The sequence below is a fragment of the Molossus molossus genome, unplaced genomic scaffold, assembly GCF_014108415.1.
Source record: "Molossus molossus isolate mMolMol1 unplaced genomic scaffold, mMolMol1.p scaffold_m16_p_4, whole genome shotgun sequence".
Lineage (NCBI taxonomy): Eukaryota > Metazoa > Chordata > Mammalia > Chiroptera > Molossidae > Molossus > Molossus molossus.
This window is the reverse complement of record NW_023425377.1, coordinates 94,351,596-94,367,089: the sequence shown is the minus strand read 5'-3', so window position 1 is coordinate 94,367,089 and position 15,494 is coordinate 94,351,596. Positions and strand designations below refer to the sequence as shown.

The following is a 15,494-nucleotide window of genomic DNA, read 5'->3' as shown; positions in this document are numbered from 1 at the left end:
TCTGGCTGGGGAACACCATGTGATTAACACACGATGCCTGCTCCCGGGATGGCCCTGCAGAGACAGCCTTTCCTTTGCATTGTAACTCAGATCCTAGTTGCAGTGGTTTGCTCAGTGATCTCTGCCTGGAAAATGGGCATTGCCCCGCTCCATCCCTACCTTGTAGACATCCAGCTCTCCGCACTGCTGGTCGAAGCGCGTGTAGAGCGCGTTGAGCATGGTGATGACCTGCAGCGGCGAGCACTGGGAGCAGATGGCGGTGAACCCAACAATGTCCGAGAAAAGCATGGTGACGTTACTGAACTTCTTCGCCTGCACCACCTGCCCTTGCCACAGCTGCTGCGCCACCTCGCAGGGAAATATGGAGCACAGAAGATCGACAGTCTTCTTCTTCTCCTCCTCCAGGGCCTGGTGGGCTTGCTCAAGGGTGGCCTTCAGTTTTCCCAGCCTCTTCTTAAGGCCATCCTGAGCTCTGGCCTGCTCTCCTATCAAGACCACGTCCCTCAGCGCGTTGTGAATCGGGATGTCTGAGAGGTAGAGGCCTCTTCCTGTGAAATCTTCTAATCTATCTACACAGGGGGACCCCAAGAACAAGATCGCACTTGACTCAATGATGTAGATCATTTGGCCTTTGAGGTCCATAACCTGTGAAGCAAAGGAGAACCAGTCGCTGTGGTTTATTCAAGTTTCCAACACCTTTTGAAGACAAAAGGAGAGGAAGCAGATGCGGTGATAGTCCCTTTGTATTGGACTTCTTTCTACGTGCTGACCAAGAACAATATGCTTTCTTACAGTTCCAATTTATTATGAGTTCTAAAATGTGCGCAGACACTTGAAGAGTACACTCTACACATAAATCATAATGCTCAATAAGCAGTCCAAAAAATTCCTCCTTCAAGGCTGCCTCAATGGCACACTGCTGTGTCTGTGACAATGTTATTTTGATAGTAGCGCTCAGCAGAAACAACTGCACCAAGGGAGCCTTCAAGTGATCACCCTGGATCACGGGATTTACTGGATGAATGTGCACAGATATGTATACATGTGTTCACTGCAGCCAGGAGTCAACGGCAAGCCAAATGTCCTTCCATAGAGGATGCTTAAATTAAGTAGAGGACAACCTTACAATGAGATACTACCCAGCCGTTGAAAACTGAAATAGACATATATCTAATGATATGGAAGGATGGCCAAAATATACTGTTTGGTGATAAAAAGGAAGTTATAAATAATATACATATTTTTTGCTTTAAACAAAAATGGACATAACTAATGTCTTTGATTTTTTTTTTTTTTTTTTACTACAGTGGACATCTTTAAGCATTAATAACTTTTTAATTCAAATGTTATTTGATTTGATTTTTTTCATCATTTTTTATCCCCTCTATGCCCTTAAGTATCTGCAATTTTTTAAACATTCAGCTACATAATTTTTATGACAAAACTAATAAAGCTGTTTTCATTTTTGGGAATAAACAGTGTCTGCTTGGGTTATGCATGACTAAAATTGATACACATCAAAAAGCCTTTCTATTAGGTTTGTTGTAGTATCAGCTATGACTTAGCAAACTTTGTAGCCTAAGACTAAATCATTAGCAAAGTTCTCTACCATGAGATGACAGATTTGCCCCCGCATCCTCTAAAAATTAACCAAACAAATTATTAGGTTTTAAATGCTGAGTTAAAATCCATTTAGCTGGGTCCTATTTTAAAAAGCAGTTTTTGTTTGTTTGTTGTAGAAAAATACCTTATTCCAAATTAAGTCAGCTATTTGAAATATTTTTTATAATTCAGTTACAAAAGACTTCATGAAGATTTTAAAAGGTAGACTGCATTCAATGAACATTTGTGAAGTAAGGATCAAGAAAAGAAAAAAATGCATACAGAAAGGGTCTTGTTTTCAATTTATTCCAACCTTAAAGGTGTTTTAGAATTGTTTTAAATATAAATGTTTTATCCAAACATTTGAAGCGAGGCATTTGGATTTGTACCTATTTTTGTCTCTGGTCCTTAATTATGCAATAATTGACGTCACATTCAAAATACTGTCATTACGTTTCTCTTACCCTTGAAGACTTCTTCACAGAGTTATCCCATCTCCTCACTCGGACCACAAACTGCAAATTCAACATAGTCATGATTCCGCTAAAAGTTTGGTTGATTTTTGGCGTCAGAATTTCAAAGTACTCGTCAAACGTAGGCTTCCCCTGGAAGTCTCTCCTGCTCATCAGCCTCCGGATGCCATTGCCAAACTGCAGAATCGTCATGTCTTTGTCAAACATGAAATGGAACGGAAACGTCTTACAGAAGAGAGAAGCAGGGATGACCAGCGAGGACTGGGGCTTGCCTGGGGACAGGCAGGGCCTGGTGCTTTTGACATGAACGGAGTATAACAAATAGGGCTGATTGACAAACTCGCTGCCGTCGTTGCAGAGGCGGGAAGGTGTCAAGGACACATCCACTTCGCTTTCGTACAAGGTGTGGGCAGCCGCCTTGATGATGCCCGGCAGAATCAGGGACGTGATCCTCTTCGGGAAGAAGTAGTACACGTTTAAGACATCGTGATCTTGATCCAGGCAGAGGATGGAGGCAGCCTCCAGCCTGCCCTTCTTCTCTGCCTCCTGGCAGTGGCTGCTTTGCTTGAGAAGGGTGCTGAAGCTGTTCAAGAAATCCTTGAGGGTTCCTCCCACCACACCCAGGATGTGTTCATCTTCCTCGTAACATATTTTAAAAACCTCTTCACCGAGAGATGCGTTAATGATCTCCACGGGAACTCCTGAAAACACATAACACATTTTCTGCCATGTCAGGTGGGTCATCTTGGTACAGCTGTGCTGTGAGCACTATTTTATTGGATGATTTTATTCCCTTGATATCTGGCAGTGAGAATTTCAACCCAACTGACCACCTATATATTCAAACTATCTACACAGATTAGTTACTAAAATTCTGGTAATTATGAATAAAAACCCCAAATTATTATTTAAAAAGAAAAGAATGATCAACTTAGCTATGAAAGAGCAATTGGAATTGCAGGATCTGGCCTGTTTCAGAAAAAGCTCTCTCACCTTGGTAACAGGATGAGAGTCCTGCCCCCCTGGCACGACCTCCAGGCATATAAGTTTGACACAGCAGACACAGGAATTAATTTGAAATGACTGGTTGTGAAACCCAATTTTGTCATTTTTCTTTAGAGATGACATTTTTTTTTTTTTTTCTGAGTATAATAGCATTCTTATTGCTTAATGTTCCTCTAATGAATATGTGTTTGGAATAGATCATTTACTTTCTGCAATTTCTTCCCTAACCTCCTTTATTCTCAAAATCCGTGTACCATATCTTTTTTCATCAATGACTCAGGAAGAACATAATAGTGCCCTCTTCATAGCAGTATCGTGATGTGTGGGGATGATGCTTAGAATAGCACCTGGCTTCTCAGGAGGGTCCAATGTAAGTTAGCCATAGTCACCATCAGCTTCATTATTATTATTGAATTCTTAATATCTTATACTCTTAGAACAACTCAACTTCTTGGTTCATGTTTTCACACTTTGAAAAGGACAGTACAACAAAGTTACTCATCTACTTGTTTCCCTAAACTAATTGTTAACATGAGAATACTGTTAACTCCTTTCCCCATGATTGTTTCAAACTTCTTTAAAAAATTATTTAAAAACATTCTTTGTTTTACTTTGTTCAGTAGGGTTTTTTTATGCATAAAGAAGGAACGCTTAGTTAACTTCAAGACCAAAGCGTGTAAATGTCTATGAGTCAGCTTCCCATGTAGCCTTATCTAATTCTCAGCAAATAAACATTGTAAGAAGAGGAAATGTTTTAGGTCAAACAAAACTATATAACATAAAAAAGAGTTATTCTTTATGTTAACACAATACATAACGTTGAACACTTCACACTGGTAGTTACCAGCTAACAAAAATAAATATTTTTGGTGAAAATGTTAGTTCTACGGGTAAATATCTTTTACTAATAGAATATATTAGTTTGCAGATAAAACATTAGTTCTGTAAGTACAATTACTTCTTCATTATGTATACTGAAACAATTTCATTACCTGCTGTGAGGGCTTGGTCCGCAATTACTTTTTCAAAGTCTTCTCTGTCCACAGATTTCCTGAAAGCATTTAAATATCTTAAATTATACATGGACAAATGGATGCTGAAATGTCAGATTATAACAAGAAATCATGACAAGTAATTTAAGTTACCTTTTCGGTAGAGGCTAATCCTGACGGTCAAATGTATGGGAAAGAAGCAGTGATGTGTACAACCCAAGTCAATGTTAGAAAAACCCAAAATATGCCCGAATACGGAGTGTGTCATCCCTTTCGATGGAGCCCCCTTTTTTCTTTATCCTCACTCAAGGACATTTTTTCATTTTTTATTGAGATAGAGCAGGAAGAAGAAAGAGCAAGAGAGAGAGAGAGACATCAATGCGAAAGAAACACATCGAGTGGCTACCACCCGCACGACCGAACCAGGACCCAACCAGGACCCAACCAGGACCGGGGACAAACTGCAACAGAGGTACATGCCCTTAGCAGGAAGCGAACCTGGGTCTCTCCAGACCGCAGGCCAACGCTCTTACCGCTGAGCCAAACCGGCCAGGGCTGAGCCCTTACCTTACTGAACTGTACTTAAGCTAATACTGTAGAGGTCTACACTGGCAGAGAACCAGGTGTGAAAAGGCCCACAAGGGAATGGCAATCAAGTTGCCCAGAGCTTTCCTGGTAACCCCGCCAAGAAGAAAAACCTATATACTGATGGATTTCACTGTTAAGTATCACTACTTTTCTTTTCCCTAAAGCAAATACAGTAAATCCTGTATATTTAATTCTCAGACACCTTTACATTACATTTTATCCTTGATTTTGTATAAAAATGAGGAATGAAATAAATCTATTTTTTATTCAAGTACTGCCCTGGCTTCTGTAGAGGAGAAGTTGATGATGTAAAGTATACATTTTAATTTAATGAAAGGCCCTAGTGATTTGCACTGGAAAACTTGCTGACTCATGTCTGCCCAGTTTTCTGTTGATGATTTCTGATAGTGATGAACGATGATGAGCCGGGTTGCCAAACTACGGAGGCATATTAAAAGACATCCAAGTTCTGTTTGTGGTTCCGTTTGCCATTAGGCAAACCAAGATTACAAACAGGCACACATCTCAAATTTTAACTGATTTCAAAGAACATGACACGTGTAGAGAAGTTACAAAAGGAAATATTTCCAGGAAGGAAAATTGCTCAGTGCACTACTTTATCACATAAAGGTAGAGTGTTTATAAATATTCAAAATACTAGGTGGAAATATTTTCTTATTTTAATGGGTTGAGGAGCACTAACTGGTATTATCTAGTTTGACCTTAGAGACCCCCCAAACGCCTTGACATATAGTGCTTCTTACAATACAACACCTGTGTACCCTATTGTGTGCTCACCACCCAAAGTCTAGTCTACTTTCCCTTGATATATATAGTTTTGTATTAATCAATCTTTAATTTGCTTCTTTTTGTCATTTAACCAACTTCTACTCTTTTTCTAAAGCATGAGAGCAAATGTGCTCAGAGAACTATAATTCTGCCAATTCCCAGCACCTGACATGATACTCTAGCAAAGTGAGTCCAAACAGCGCATAGTGCCATTCAGAATAAGTTGTATATCTTTATCTTTAAAAAAGGAGGTATAAGCATGTATGTACACCAGCAAATGTGTGTGTGCGTGTGTTTTGTACATACACATACAAGGCATGAGTTCATAAATATCGATGACATGAACAAAAGGTCATAGAAAAATAAACAAAACAAAGCTCTATATGCAACCCACCCAGGGAGATACCAGAATGGTTCTACTAACACTCATTCACTTAAAAAACAGGTGGTGGGCCCAGGCCTGTTTGGCTCAGCGGTTAGAGTGTCAGCCTATGGACCAAAAGGTCTCAGGTTTGATTCTGGTCCAGGGCACATACCTGGGTTACAGGTTCGATCTCCAGCCCCAGTTGGGGTCCTGTGGGAAGCAACCAATTGATGTCACATAGATGTTTTTCTCTCTCTCTGTCTCCCTCTCCCTCTCCCTCCCTCCCTCTCTCTAAAACTCAATGGAAAACTATCCTCGGGTGAGGATTAACAAAATAAAAGATGGTGATGGGTGGGAAGTTGTGTCCTCCTGTTAGAAACAGTTTATTATTTAATATATTGGTGTTTTGCTTTTCAAGTCACATAAGACAATAAACTATCTGCAAAAGGCAGTCAGGTGTGTTCAGCAGTTGGCAAAATGAGAGCAACAGAAATGGCAGTTCCCTTTTGCCAAAAAGATGCTGTGGGGGGAGACCAGAAATGAGGAGCCTACCCAACAATTTAAAAAGGCAAAGCAGAGCCCTGGCTGACTTGGTTCAGTGGTTAGAGCATCAGCCCACGGACCAGAGAGTCCAGGGTTTGGTTCTTGTAAGGGCATGTACCTTGGTTGCAGTTTGTGCCCAGCCCTGGTTGGGGTCGTGTGGGTGGCAACCAGTTGACGTGTCTCTCTCGCATCGATGTTTCTCTCTCCCTCCCACTCTATCTTGAAGATAAATGCAAAAATGTCCTCGGGTGAGGATAAAAAAATAAAAATAAAATAAAAAGGCAAAGCAGAGAGAAGCCATTAGGCATGTCAACATGCACTCTCAGGAGTAAAAAAATAAAAGGCCCTCCTCTTATTCCAGTAACTGAATAATTACCACTAGGACAACGTAAAAGTATGATCCGCTCTATGAGAGGTCAGGGAAGGGGTTAAAGATTTTTCAAGATTTCCAAATAAAATATGTATTTCTGTTACGTTTTGAGATTTTTTTTAAAAAGAGATACACTGCTGGGAACACATCCGGATGGAATGTCCGCATCTAGCTTAGGAACATTCAGAGCACAAAGCCCTGAGAATAAATTCCGCGTCAACTGGCTGCCAAGGACCTCAGCAGACAGACACAGTAGCAGAGCCATGATGACTTGTGGCCATCTTATCAGCTTGACTGGGAATGGAGGTCAGAGGCCTCCTGGAATGCTCTGTGTATCTCTCCTGTAAACATAGCTCCTGTCAGACACGGGGATTCGCACTCTCTCCTTCTGCACCCGCCTGTGACCTCTTCTTGGCAGCCTGCTGCCTGCAGTCTGGGGCCAGTGAGACAGCAAGAAAAATTAGGCGCAGATAATCCACAGAACAGATAATTCACTCATGAGTAGTAGGGAGATGAATGGATTTACAAACTATCTCTGACAGTGCTATTGGTGTGCAACACTTCAGTGCTCAATTCTGTACATTTGAACTCAAGAATTCATTCTATCATTTGCAGATAGAGTAATCCTCGGCATTTCAGGGAATCAAAAACAAGGCCAAATCAAGCTATCTGCCCACAGTAAGTGTGCCGAGATACAGTTGAAAAATGAACTATATCAATCAGATTATTTTAAAAAATCACCTTATGTATGAAGCCTCTGCAGAAAGCGAGCTTAAAGAAAATTTCAAAGACACAGTACAAGAAAAAAAAGTGTAAACAGAACTGATATTCAGCCAGTGCACAAGCCCCCCAAGTCACCCCCTTCCACTTCCTCTCTTCCTGATGCAGCACCTAAAAGTCTAACCTGGGGGAGGGGGCAGAAGTGGGGGCGGAGGGGCACTGGAACCTTGCTCCAACCTGTCAGCAGTATCGTTCAGGCAAGGAGTGTGCACTGAGTGTTTGGTGTCCATGCCTTACCTGCTGGGTATTTTAGAAATGACCCCTTAGTAGGAAAGAAGAGACCCGTGGGAGCTCAGTTCTGCCTTTTCCTGAACCCCCGGAAAATCCTGAACATTTTCTCTAAACGTGAGCTTAGTGATGCATAGAATGCGAAAGAGAAATGCACTTCTTTTCGGAAGTGCAGCTAAAACACTCCGCTCAGTTTTTGGCATACCACCATGATGCGAAATACGCGGATCCTTTCAGAAAATGGGTTATCAGCAGAGGTAGCGGTGACGGTGATGAGAAGTTCGTGCAAAAGAAACGGTTCTGTTTACCTGCTTTCTTTTATTTTGTGTCTTGCCAGTGCTCTCTGAAGTGCAAGGTTCAGCCGCTCGACCTGAAAATTGAAAAGAAAAGTCGTAGACATTCCCTGAAATAATAATTTACGATGTATTTAAAAAATGTATCCTGGAAGTTTCCTGTGAGGAAGCAGATAATTAGTGTCATGCATTTACACTTTGGAGAGTGGAGCTGATTTTCCATGGGGTTTCCACACTGGGGAGGAAACACTGAGCTCAAACTCATTTGAGTCTGGATGTGGGTCATGGACCACTGGCTTTGCCCTCGGTGGGCAGTCTCACTGACAGCCCCAGGACAAGGTCAAGGGGAGCTGGAATCCAAAGAGAAGACTCCGGTGTGGTAAGGCAGGTCTTCCGTGAAGGAATCCTGGACATCACTTCCGCTGGGTCAGGATACCCCCCTGGATGTGTTGCAAATGCTCAATGTGAGTGCGGCTCCAGCCAAGCCAAGCCCTAGTGTTCACACCCAGCTACACCAGTGACTTTCCATCCTTAACTCCAATGCATGTTTCTGTTTCATGTACCATTTACATCTCCTGGTCTAGAAAACTCTGGCGCTTTTTCCCTCTCTTTCACCCCTTACATCCAATCTGTCACCAAGATAAAGTTGACCACAGATTTGAAACAAATCTTGGATTTCCCCCCATGTGTACTAATTTTCTTTCTTGGAGCTGATAATCTTCACCAAACACTTATAGTTCTACTCTTTTATTGATTTCATGACTTTTCTTATACAGCAAGATATTGCACATAAGCGTCCATACTTTTAAATACTTGCTGACTATCACCTGGCTGGTGTGGATCAGTGGTTGAACATCAACCCATGCACCAAGAGGTTGCCAGTTCGATTCCCAGTCAGGGCACATGCCCAGGTTGTGGGCCAGATCCCCAGTGGGGGGCATGCAGGAGGCAGCCAATCCATGTTCTCTCTCATTGATGTTTATATCTCTCTCTCCCTCTCAAATCAATAAAGAAAATATATATACATATAAATACTTGTTGACTAGCTACTAATTTTTCTTAACAGCTTTTTGTCTCTAGTTAATAAGGGGAAAGGGAACATTGGTAAGTAATGAGGCCAATTTTTTTGCTCTCCATGTAAAAAGCATCTGTATCTACATGGGTATATATGACCTTTGAGTCTTTCTGTAGTTTACCCAGAGGAAAGTGAAGAATTTTCTGGCTATGTTCCAAGTTGGGAAATTCCTTTCTCCTTAAGCACTATTTATATCTCTCTTAGAGTTTCCACTGGTCAAGGGAGGCAGTGAAGTTCGACAAAATAGACCAAGCTTCTGTTTTAATAAAATAAGTTACAAAAGGGACTTTCCGTTTTAATGTGTTTTAGAGAGCTTAGGAAAAAAATATTGAAGTTTATTAGGAAAAAAAAATGCAAGTGCTGAAAAGAAATAAAAGAAACTTAAATTTACAATGTAGAACAACCTTCCTGACTGCTCCGATGAAGAGAGGGAGGACGCGTCTGCCTCAGGCTGAAGGAAAGGCGGCAGACTTGTCCGGTGGGCAGATTTGAAGTAGGGTCCTGGGGACCTATATGATGGCAAAGGGCAGGATGCCTGGAGGATGAGGAATGCGTTAGGAAGGGAAAACATGCATATGTTTCTCTGCAGTCTTTTATGTTGAGGAAAGGGGAACGTTAAATAGAAGACTGTAAATGAACTGGATCAACCAGGGTGTTTGAAAAACTTTAATTCCTCAAGGGCCTTTTACTTTGTAGAAAGTTACCCTGGCGTTATTCACACCAACATACTCAGGTGGATTAAAACTCTGAGAGCATGGGTTGCTGTAAGTTCCTTCTTCTTGCAAAACAGAATAAGATGGGCAAACGTCTTATCAATAAAATGAAGGTCATTGCCTTTGTACATGAGCTCTTAGTTTTCCTTCATGCATTTGCTGCCTCCCTTTATTATTATTATTTCTCCTTCACTAGAGTAGAGTCTCCAAAAGGGCAGAGAATTTCTGCTTTGTTCATCACTATATGTCCAGCACCTAGTACGTGCATGGCCATAGGAGATGCTCAGTACATATGGATGGATGGAATGAATGAATGAATGAATGAATGAATGAATGGCACTCCCCCGCCAGCAATTCAAAGTCATGAGGGCTTAATCTACAAAATTATATTCATGAAGCAACAGAGTCAAGTACAGAGGTGTTACCCTTTTAGCTTACTTCCAAATACATTTAGATTGTTTCCAATGTAGAATAATTTGAATTATATTTGCTTATATAGAAATCATTGCTCTGACCAGAAACTTGATGGGCAATGAGGAAAGAAAACCCATCCAATTCTGCCACTGAAAACGTTTCCTTCTTACGCTGTACACCTCAAATCAATACAAAATAATACTGAAAGTAAACTGCGACTTCAAAAACAATTTGTTTTTTAAAAAAGGAATGATTTCTTTCTCTTCACAAATGCTAGTGGAGACATCATCCTCCCCCTGTACCTTTCGGATGAAACCATCACGCTCTTCTACCCTTTTCAGTCCAGATCTTTCTTGGCCTTCCATTCTCTTCCATCCACTCTTACCAGTAACTTCCTTTTCTAGTCCTTTCCATGTACCGCAAATGCTGTCATGGTGGGAGGGGAAGAGGAAGGGTTCCTCTCTCCATTCCTGGGGTTGGTGGAACACATGTATTCTCCACTTTCCATTTAGAATCAGAATTTGTTTTTCTAAAGAAAAAGGTATTACAGTCTAGCAAAGCTTCAGTAGCATGTGCTAGCGATGTTAGGAGTTTAACAGACTTTTGTAACCGTTTTCATAATATGCTATTTCTTTTCTGGAAAATGGTTATAAGTTAACAAACGTAACAAAAGAAAACCAACTCGCAAGACTTTTTGGCAAAACATTTCTTGGTAAAGGCTGCCGGTGCCTGGTTTCCTGCCTTGGCACTGGAGCGCCTGTGATACACCCTGACCTAGACCCTAGGAAGACACAAGCCCACAGTCAAGTCACAGGCAGGACTCAACCTGAAGTGAGACTGGTCACAGCCACCACAAGACTCTAGGAAGGTCAGCAAGATGCTACACATCCCAGCAATTGTATATATTGATTTTTTAGTCCAGTATGGTATTTTAGGACTAACTCTAACATTTCCTCCGAAATTAATTCCCTACAACTTAAAATGCACAAATACTATGCATTAGTCTTCTGCAGCTTTTTAATTGACTGGCATTCAACTCCCTTTCACTTGGGAAAACCTCCATCTTGAGTTTTAGAAAAATAGGCCCTGCTTATACCCAGCATCCTTTGACCCTGAAGGGCTGTGGATCATGGAACTTCTGATTTACAGAGGGAGCACCTGTCCCCAAAAGTCAGTCAAGTGTTGACCTCAAGTTTGTTTCTCTTCACTTAACAATTATTTTCGACTTGACAAAGGATAGATATGTATTCGTTGTTAAGACTCGTGCTTTTCTGACAAAGAGACCGTCTATAAATACTTCAGGTACAACTGCTATCTGATGTACTATTTCTGTGAACACTGAAGGGAATTTCATTGGTATGGTTTAACTATTTCAGTTGATGTTCAATTCTTCTGCAGTTTTCCATAATTTTCTAAACTAAAGATATTTCTGTTTATAGGATAAGTTATAGTTCTGTTTTCTTGTTTTTGTTTTTCCTTCTTATAACCCAGTATGTTGAAACACATTTAGACTTTATGATGCTCCTCAGATTCTCTTAGTCTCGCGAGATCTTTGATTTGGGGAAATGTCATCTATTTAGGCATATCTGATTCATATGATTCAATTCAGTAAGAGGGTTCTGCAGGGTCACCACTGTGGCTCTCTCACACTGCAAGCTCCTGACGACACTGTGCCTGAAGAGCTTGCAGGGTGTTCAGGGAGCGACACCCGTGAAAATGAGCAAACGCTGTTACAATAGAGAGAGCAATGAATTATGAATGAGATGCACAGACCTTTCCATCTTTCCAGTCATTTCTTTTATGTAAAGCCAGTGCCCTAACATTATGTGCCTTTATTTCTTCACACAGAAATGAAAAAATTGTATTAGATGGTCAATAAGGCCTTTTAAAAAAGAATACGAACTCTTTTTAAGCTCTACTATTCCACTACTTTGGAATGCACCTCCTACTTTAAATATGTTGAGGATGATGAATTTTAAAGCACCCTCCCCATAAAAACATAAATTAGGGAGTGAAAATTAATCCTCTAAAATGAGAACTATGATGCTGTCAAATGGTATTTTGAGTCTCTTCCTTTGGGTTACTAACAGAACTGAAACTAAATAGAATGATAAGAATTAAGTGTCTACTTAAAAATTTTTAAAAGTGCTATTTAATTAAAGACATGCAGATGTTTAGACACTGGATACAGTTGATAAAATCGTCTAGATAATTATGACACAGTCCAAATATATCCAACATTAGGACATTTACGCTTAAAAGGAAAATGGCCTCAGTTGTCACAAAGGGATTCTAGTCAATAATACCCCTTCCCCCTCTTAGAATTCTTATAGCCTTGCCTTCTCTGTCTGCTACATGACAGCGTAGCCAAACCTTAATGCCACTCCTATGAGATTCTTCCAAACAGAAAAAAGAAAAAAAAAGTAAAACATCATTTCTATTGGCACTTGGAATGTTTTAACATGTGTCTAACTTTTACTTTAGGAATTCGAAATCTATCAAACAAAATAACAAAGCCAACATGATAATGACAAGACTCAGGAGAAGCATAGAGGCTCTCGAGCTTCCTCATCACCCCCATCTGTTTCTCCCTAAACACCTCACTCTGTTCTGGGAAATGAGAGTACCAACCACTTCCCAGACAGTGATGCCAACCAACTCCCTGACAAGGGCTACCTGCCTTATCCCAGCCAAAGCTGGCTGTCTAGTAACTCAAGTAGGGTGAAAATAATGAAATACTTCTATTTCAAAGGCTATTAACCAAAGTACTTTTGTGGTGATAGTATATTTGAAATTAGCTCTTTCAGTTTTCTGCTGATTCTAATTTATCCATGCTGCAAGCTTCAATTCAATCCTCTTCTTTCTTAGTCATTCGAGCCCATATTGTTTGACAGCAGACATTGCTCTACCCTTAAAGCTGTGTGACTTTGGCCAAGTTACTTAGCTCCCCTAGTCCTTGGGAGTGAAACAAGATTACCTCTGAAGTTCCTTTTAGTTTTAAAAGTCAGCAACTCTGTGGTTCTTCAGTGCTTTGGTGTTGAGTCAATTAATATTACCAGTGGATTATGATAGTTGGAGTCTAATTATAACAATGTCCAATCTCATAGGTTAAGTGAGTTTCTATAAAGCTGAACACTGATGGAAGGAGAAAGACATCATGGAGACTTTCATCTGCTGTTTCCTGTAGCCTTCAGGGGAAGAGGAGCTTTCTCCATGTCCCTTCTATTCCTAAGATATCTGACCTAATTAGGTACAAGCCGTATTCCCAGGGTTCTCTTACAGGAAGGTTAACAGAAGGTGCTCCCTATCTCAACATGGCATTAGGCTATGCAGCTCTCAGAGCTATTTCAAGGGATGTCTGAGCTAGCAACACAGATATTATTGGCAATCATAGGCCCATGACTCTGACCCGAAGGAGCAGGTCAAGCCAGGCTTGAGCAGAGATTTCAAACTCACTACCAGAACGAAAAGGGAGATTTTCCAACCTCAACAAATGATCAAGGGATACATGATGCTCTCTGGAGTTGGAAGAAGAAAACATGGCAGAAAATAAGTTATTCTGCAAGGAACTTAATTTTAAAATAACAGTTTACAACTACTGGGCATCTATGGTATGACGACAGGTATGGATCACTGCATTTTATGCTCATTAAAACTCTAGAATGTAGAGACTGTTATTGTTTCCATTTTACACATAAGAAAGCTGATGCTAAAGGACTAAGCAGTTGCTCAAAGTCATGAAGATGTCAGAGTGCAGGATCCTTTCGAAAAGAATTCAAGATGTCAAACACTTTAAGATAAACACAATTTAAGACTGTGATTGCTTTAAAGGAATTTTTGTTTTGTTTTGTTTTTTGTTTTTATGTTTCCAGGAAACATCTATCATAGCTGTAAAAGTGAGAAAGCAAGTGTTTACATTTTCCTTAGAAAAACATTTTTTTTTACAATTTAAAAAGTATCAGTAGAATCCCGCAATGATCAGCCCTCACCTCGGGGAAAATCAGTTTGCAAATGCTCTCTGCCAAAGTGTGAAGATAGACCCGGCTCCGACTGGTCTTTCTTTGAGGAAGACTTCCTTGGACATTCTTCTCAGGAGCGTCCTGACAGGGCAGAGTGGCTTCGTAGTTCTCTGCGCTTCCGGCTACCTCCTCTGCCGGCTCTTTAGGAACCTGCCCTGGTGCCAGTAAGGAGAAGGGACACTCCCCTGTGATCTTGAGATCCTTCAGCTTCGTACAGAACATGGTGTTGGTGGCCTCACTCTGCTGCGGATCTTGTCCTGGTGAGGTGCTCTTTATGAGGGACTGACAGACAGAAGCCACGATCAGATCAAGGACACTGGTGACTGGAGTGTCTATGGGCAGTAGAAAGTGAGAACAGAGAGTGACTTGTTACACTTAGGAAAACAGAAAAAGACGGGGATGAATAAGCAAAGATCATACAGTCATTTTGTATTTTCAAGTGAAAAAACAAATTCTGGCGGAAACATCAATTGTAAAATGGATGGAACATTTGGTAAAGATCTTTAAGATGTGTGCATTTTAGCCCACTAGTAAAATACTTGCTTTTACTATATTTCAAATGGAATATAATTTTCCCCAGTGTCCTTATTAACACAAACTACTGATGTCCATTTTTATAACCCATTTGGTCTACTTTGATTACACACAAGTGGAACACTATGGTGTTAGGACAGAGCCAAGTCTAAATGTACGTGTTAATACTACTACATTCTCACTATGCTTTCATTTCTGATTAAGCAGCATAGCATAAACCACTGTCTCCCAAACATACCCCGAAGTATTTAGATATTTGATGCCTAAGCATATGTTTCCAGATCTGAAACACTGTCTGGTTGTGAGTTTGGCTTATCAACAATGCTAATGATCTTGATTAAATGGTTTTATCATTCTTGCAAAATTAAAAACACAAAAAAGAATGGAAAAGAACCTACATTTACTTACCCCCTATTATATGCCTGGGGATTCTGTCTTACATTTAAGCCTCACAGGAATCCTGTAATTCTCATAGCAACCATATGGCACAGGTGTTATTATTCCCAATCAACCAGATGCTCGGAAGTTTAGGTTATTTTCTTTCCTTTGAAATGTGGCAGAGCTGTGTGCAACTGAGGTCCATCTCACTCCAGTGCATTTTCCATGAACCCAAACTCATATTACCAAATTATACTAGAAACTAGGATTCATTTAGAAGCTAGGATTAGTTTATTTTAAAGATATGGCTTAGAAGTTTATATTAAAAAGCAAA

At 40.5% G+C, this 15,494-nt stretch overlaps 1 protein-coding gene across 3 annotated transcripts in view; it reads right to left on the bottom strand.

The window, feature by feature from the left end:
* The window catches only part of GUCY1A1 (guanylate cyclase 1 soluble subunit alpha 1), a 52,622-nt gene that overhangs the window by 10,598 nt on the left and 26,530 nt on the right, over positions 1 to 15,494 (bottom strand). For all 3 annotated transcript variants that reach the window (XM_036241215.1, XM_036241216.1, XM_036241217.1), the window contains 5 exons: positions 14,219 to 14,580; positions 8,043 to 8,104; positions 4,073 to 4,131; positions 2,067 to 2,776; positions 160 to 645 (listed from right to left, as the gene is read on the bottom strand). In XM_036241215.1, coding sequence (XP_036097108.1) covers positions 160 to 645; positions 2,067 to 2,776; positions 4,073 to 4,131; positions 8,043 to 8,104; positions 14,219 to 14,470 — 1,569 coding nt within the window. In that variant the 5' untranslated portion in view covers positions 14,471 to 14,580. The remainder of the gene's footprint in view (positions 1 to 159; positions 646 to 2,066; positions 2,777 to 4,072; positions 4,132 to 8,042; positions 8,105 to 14,218; positions 14,581 to 15,494) is intronic.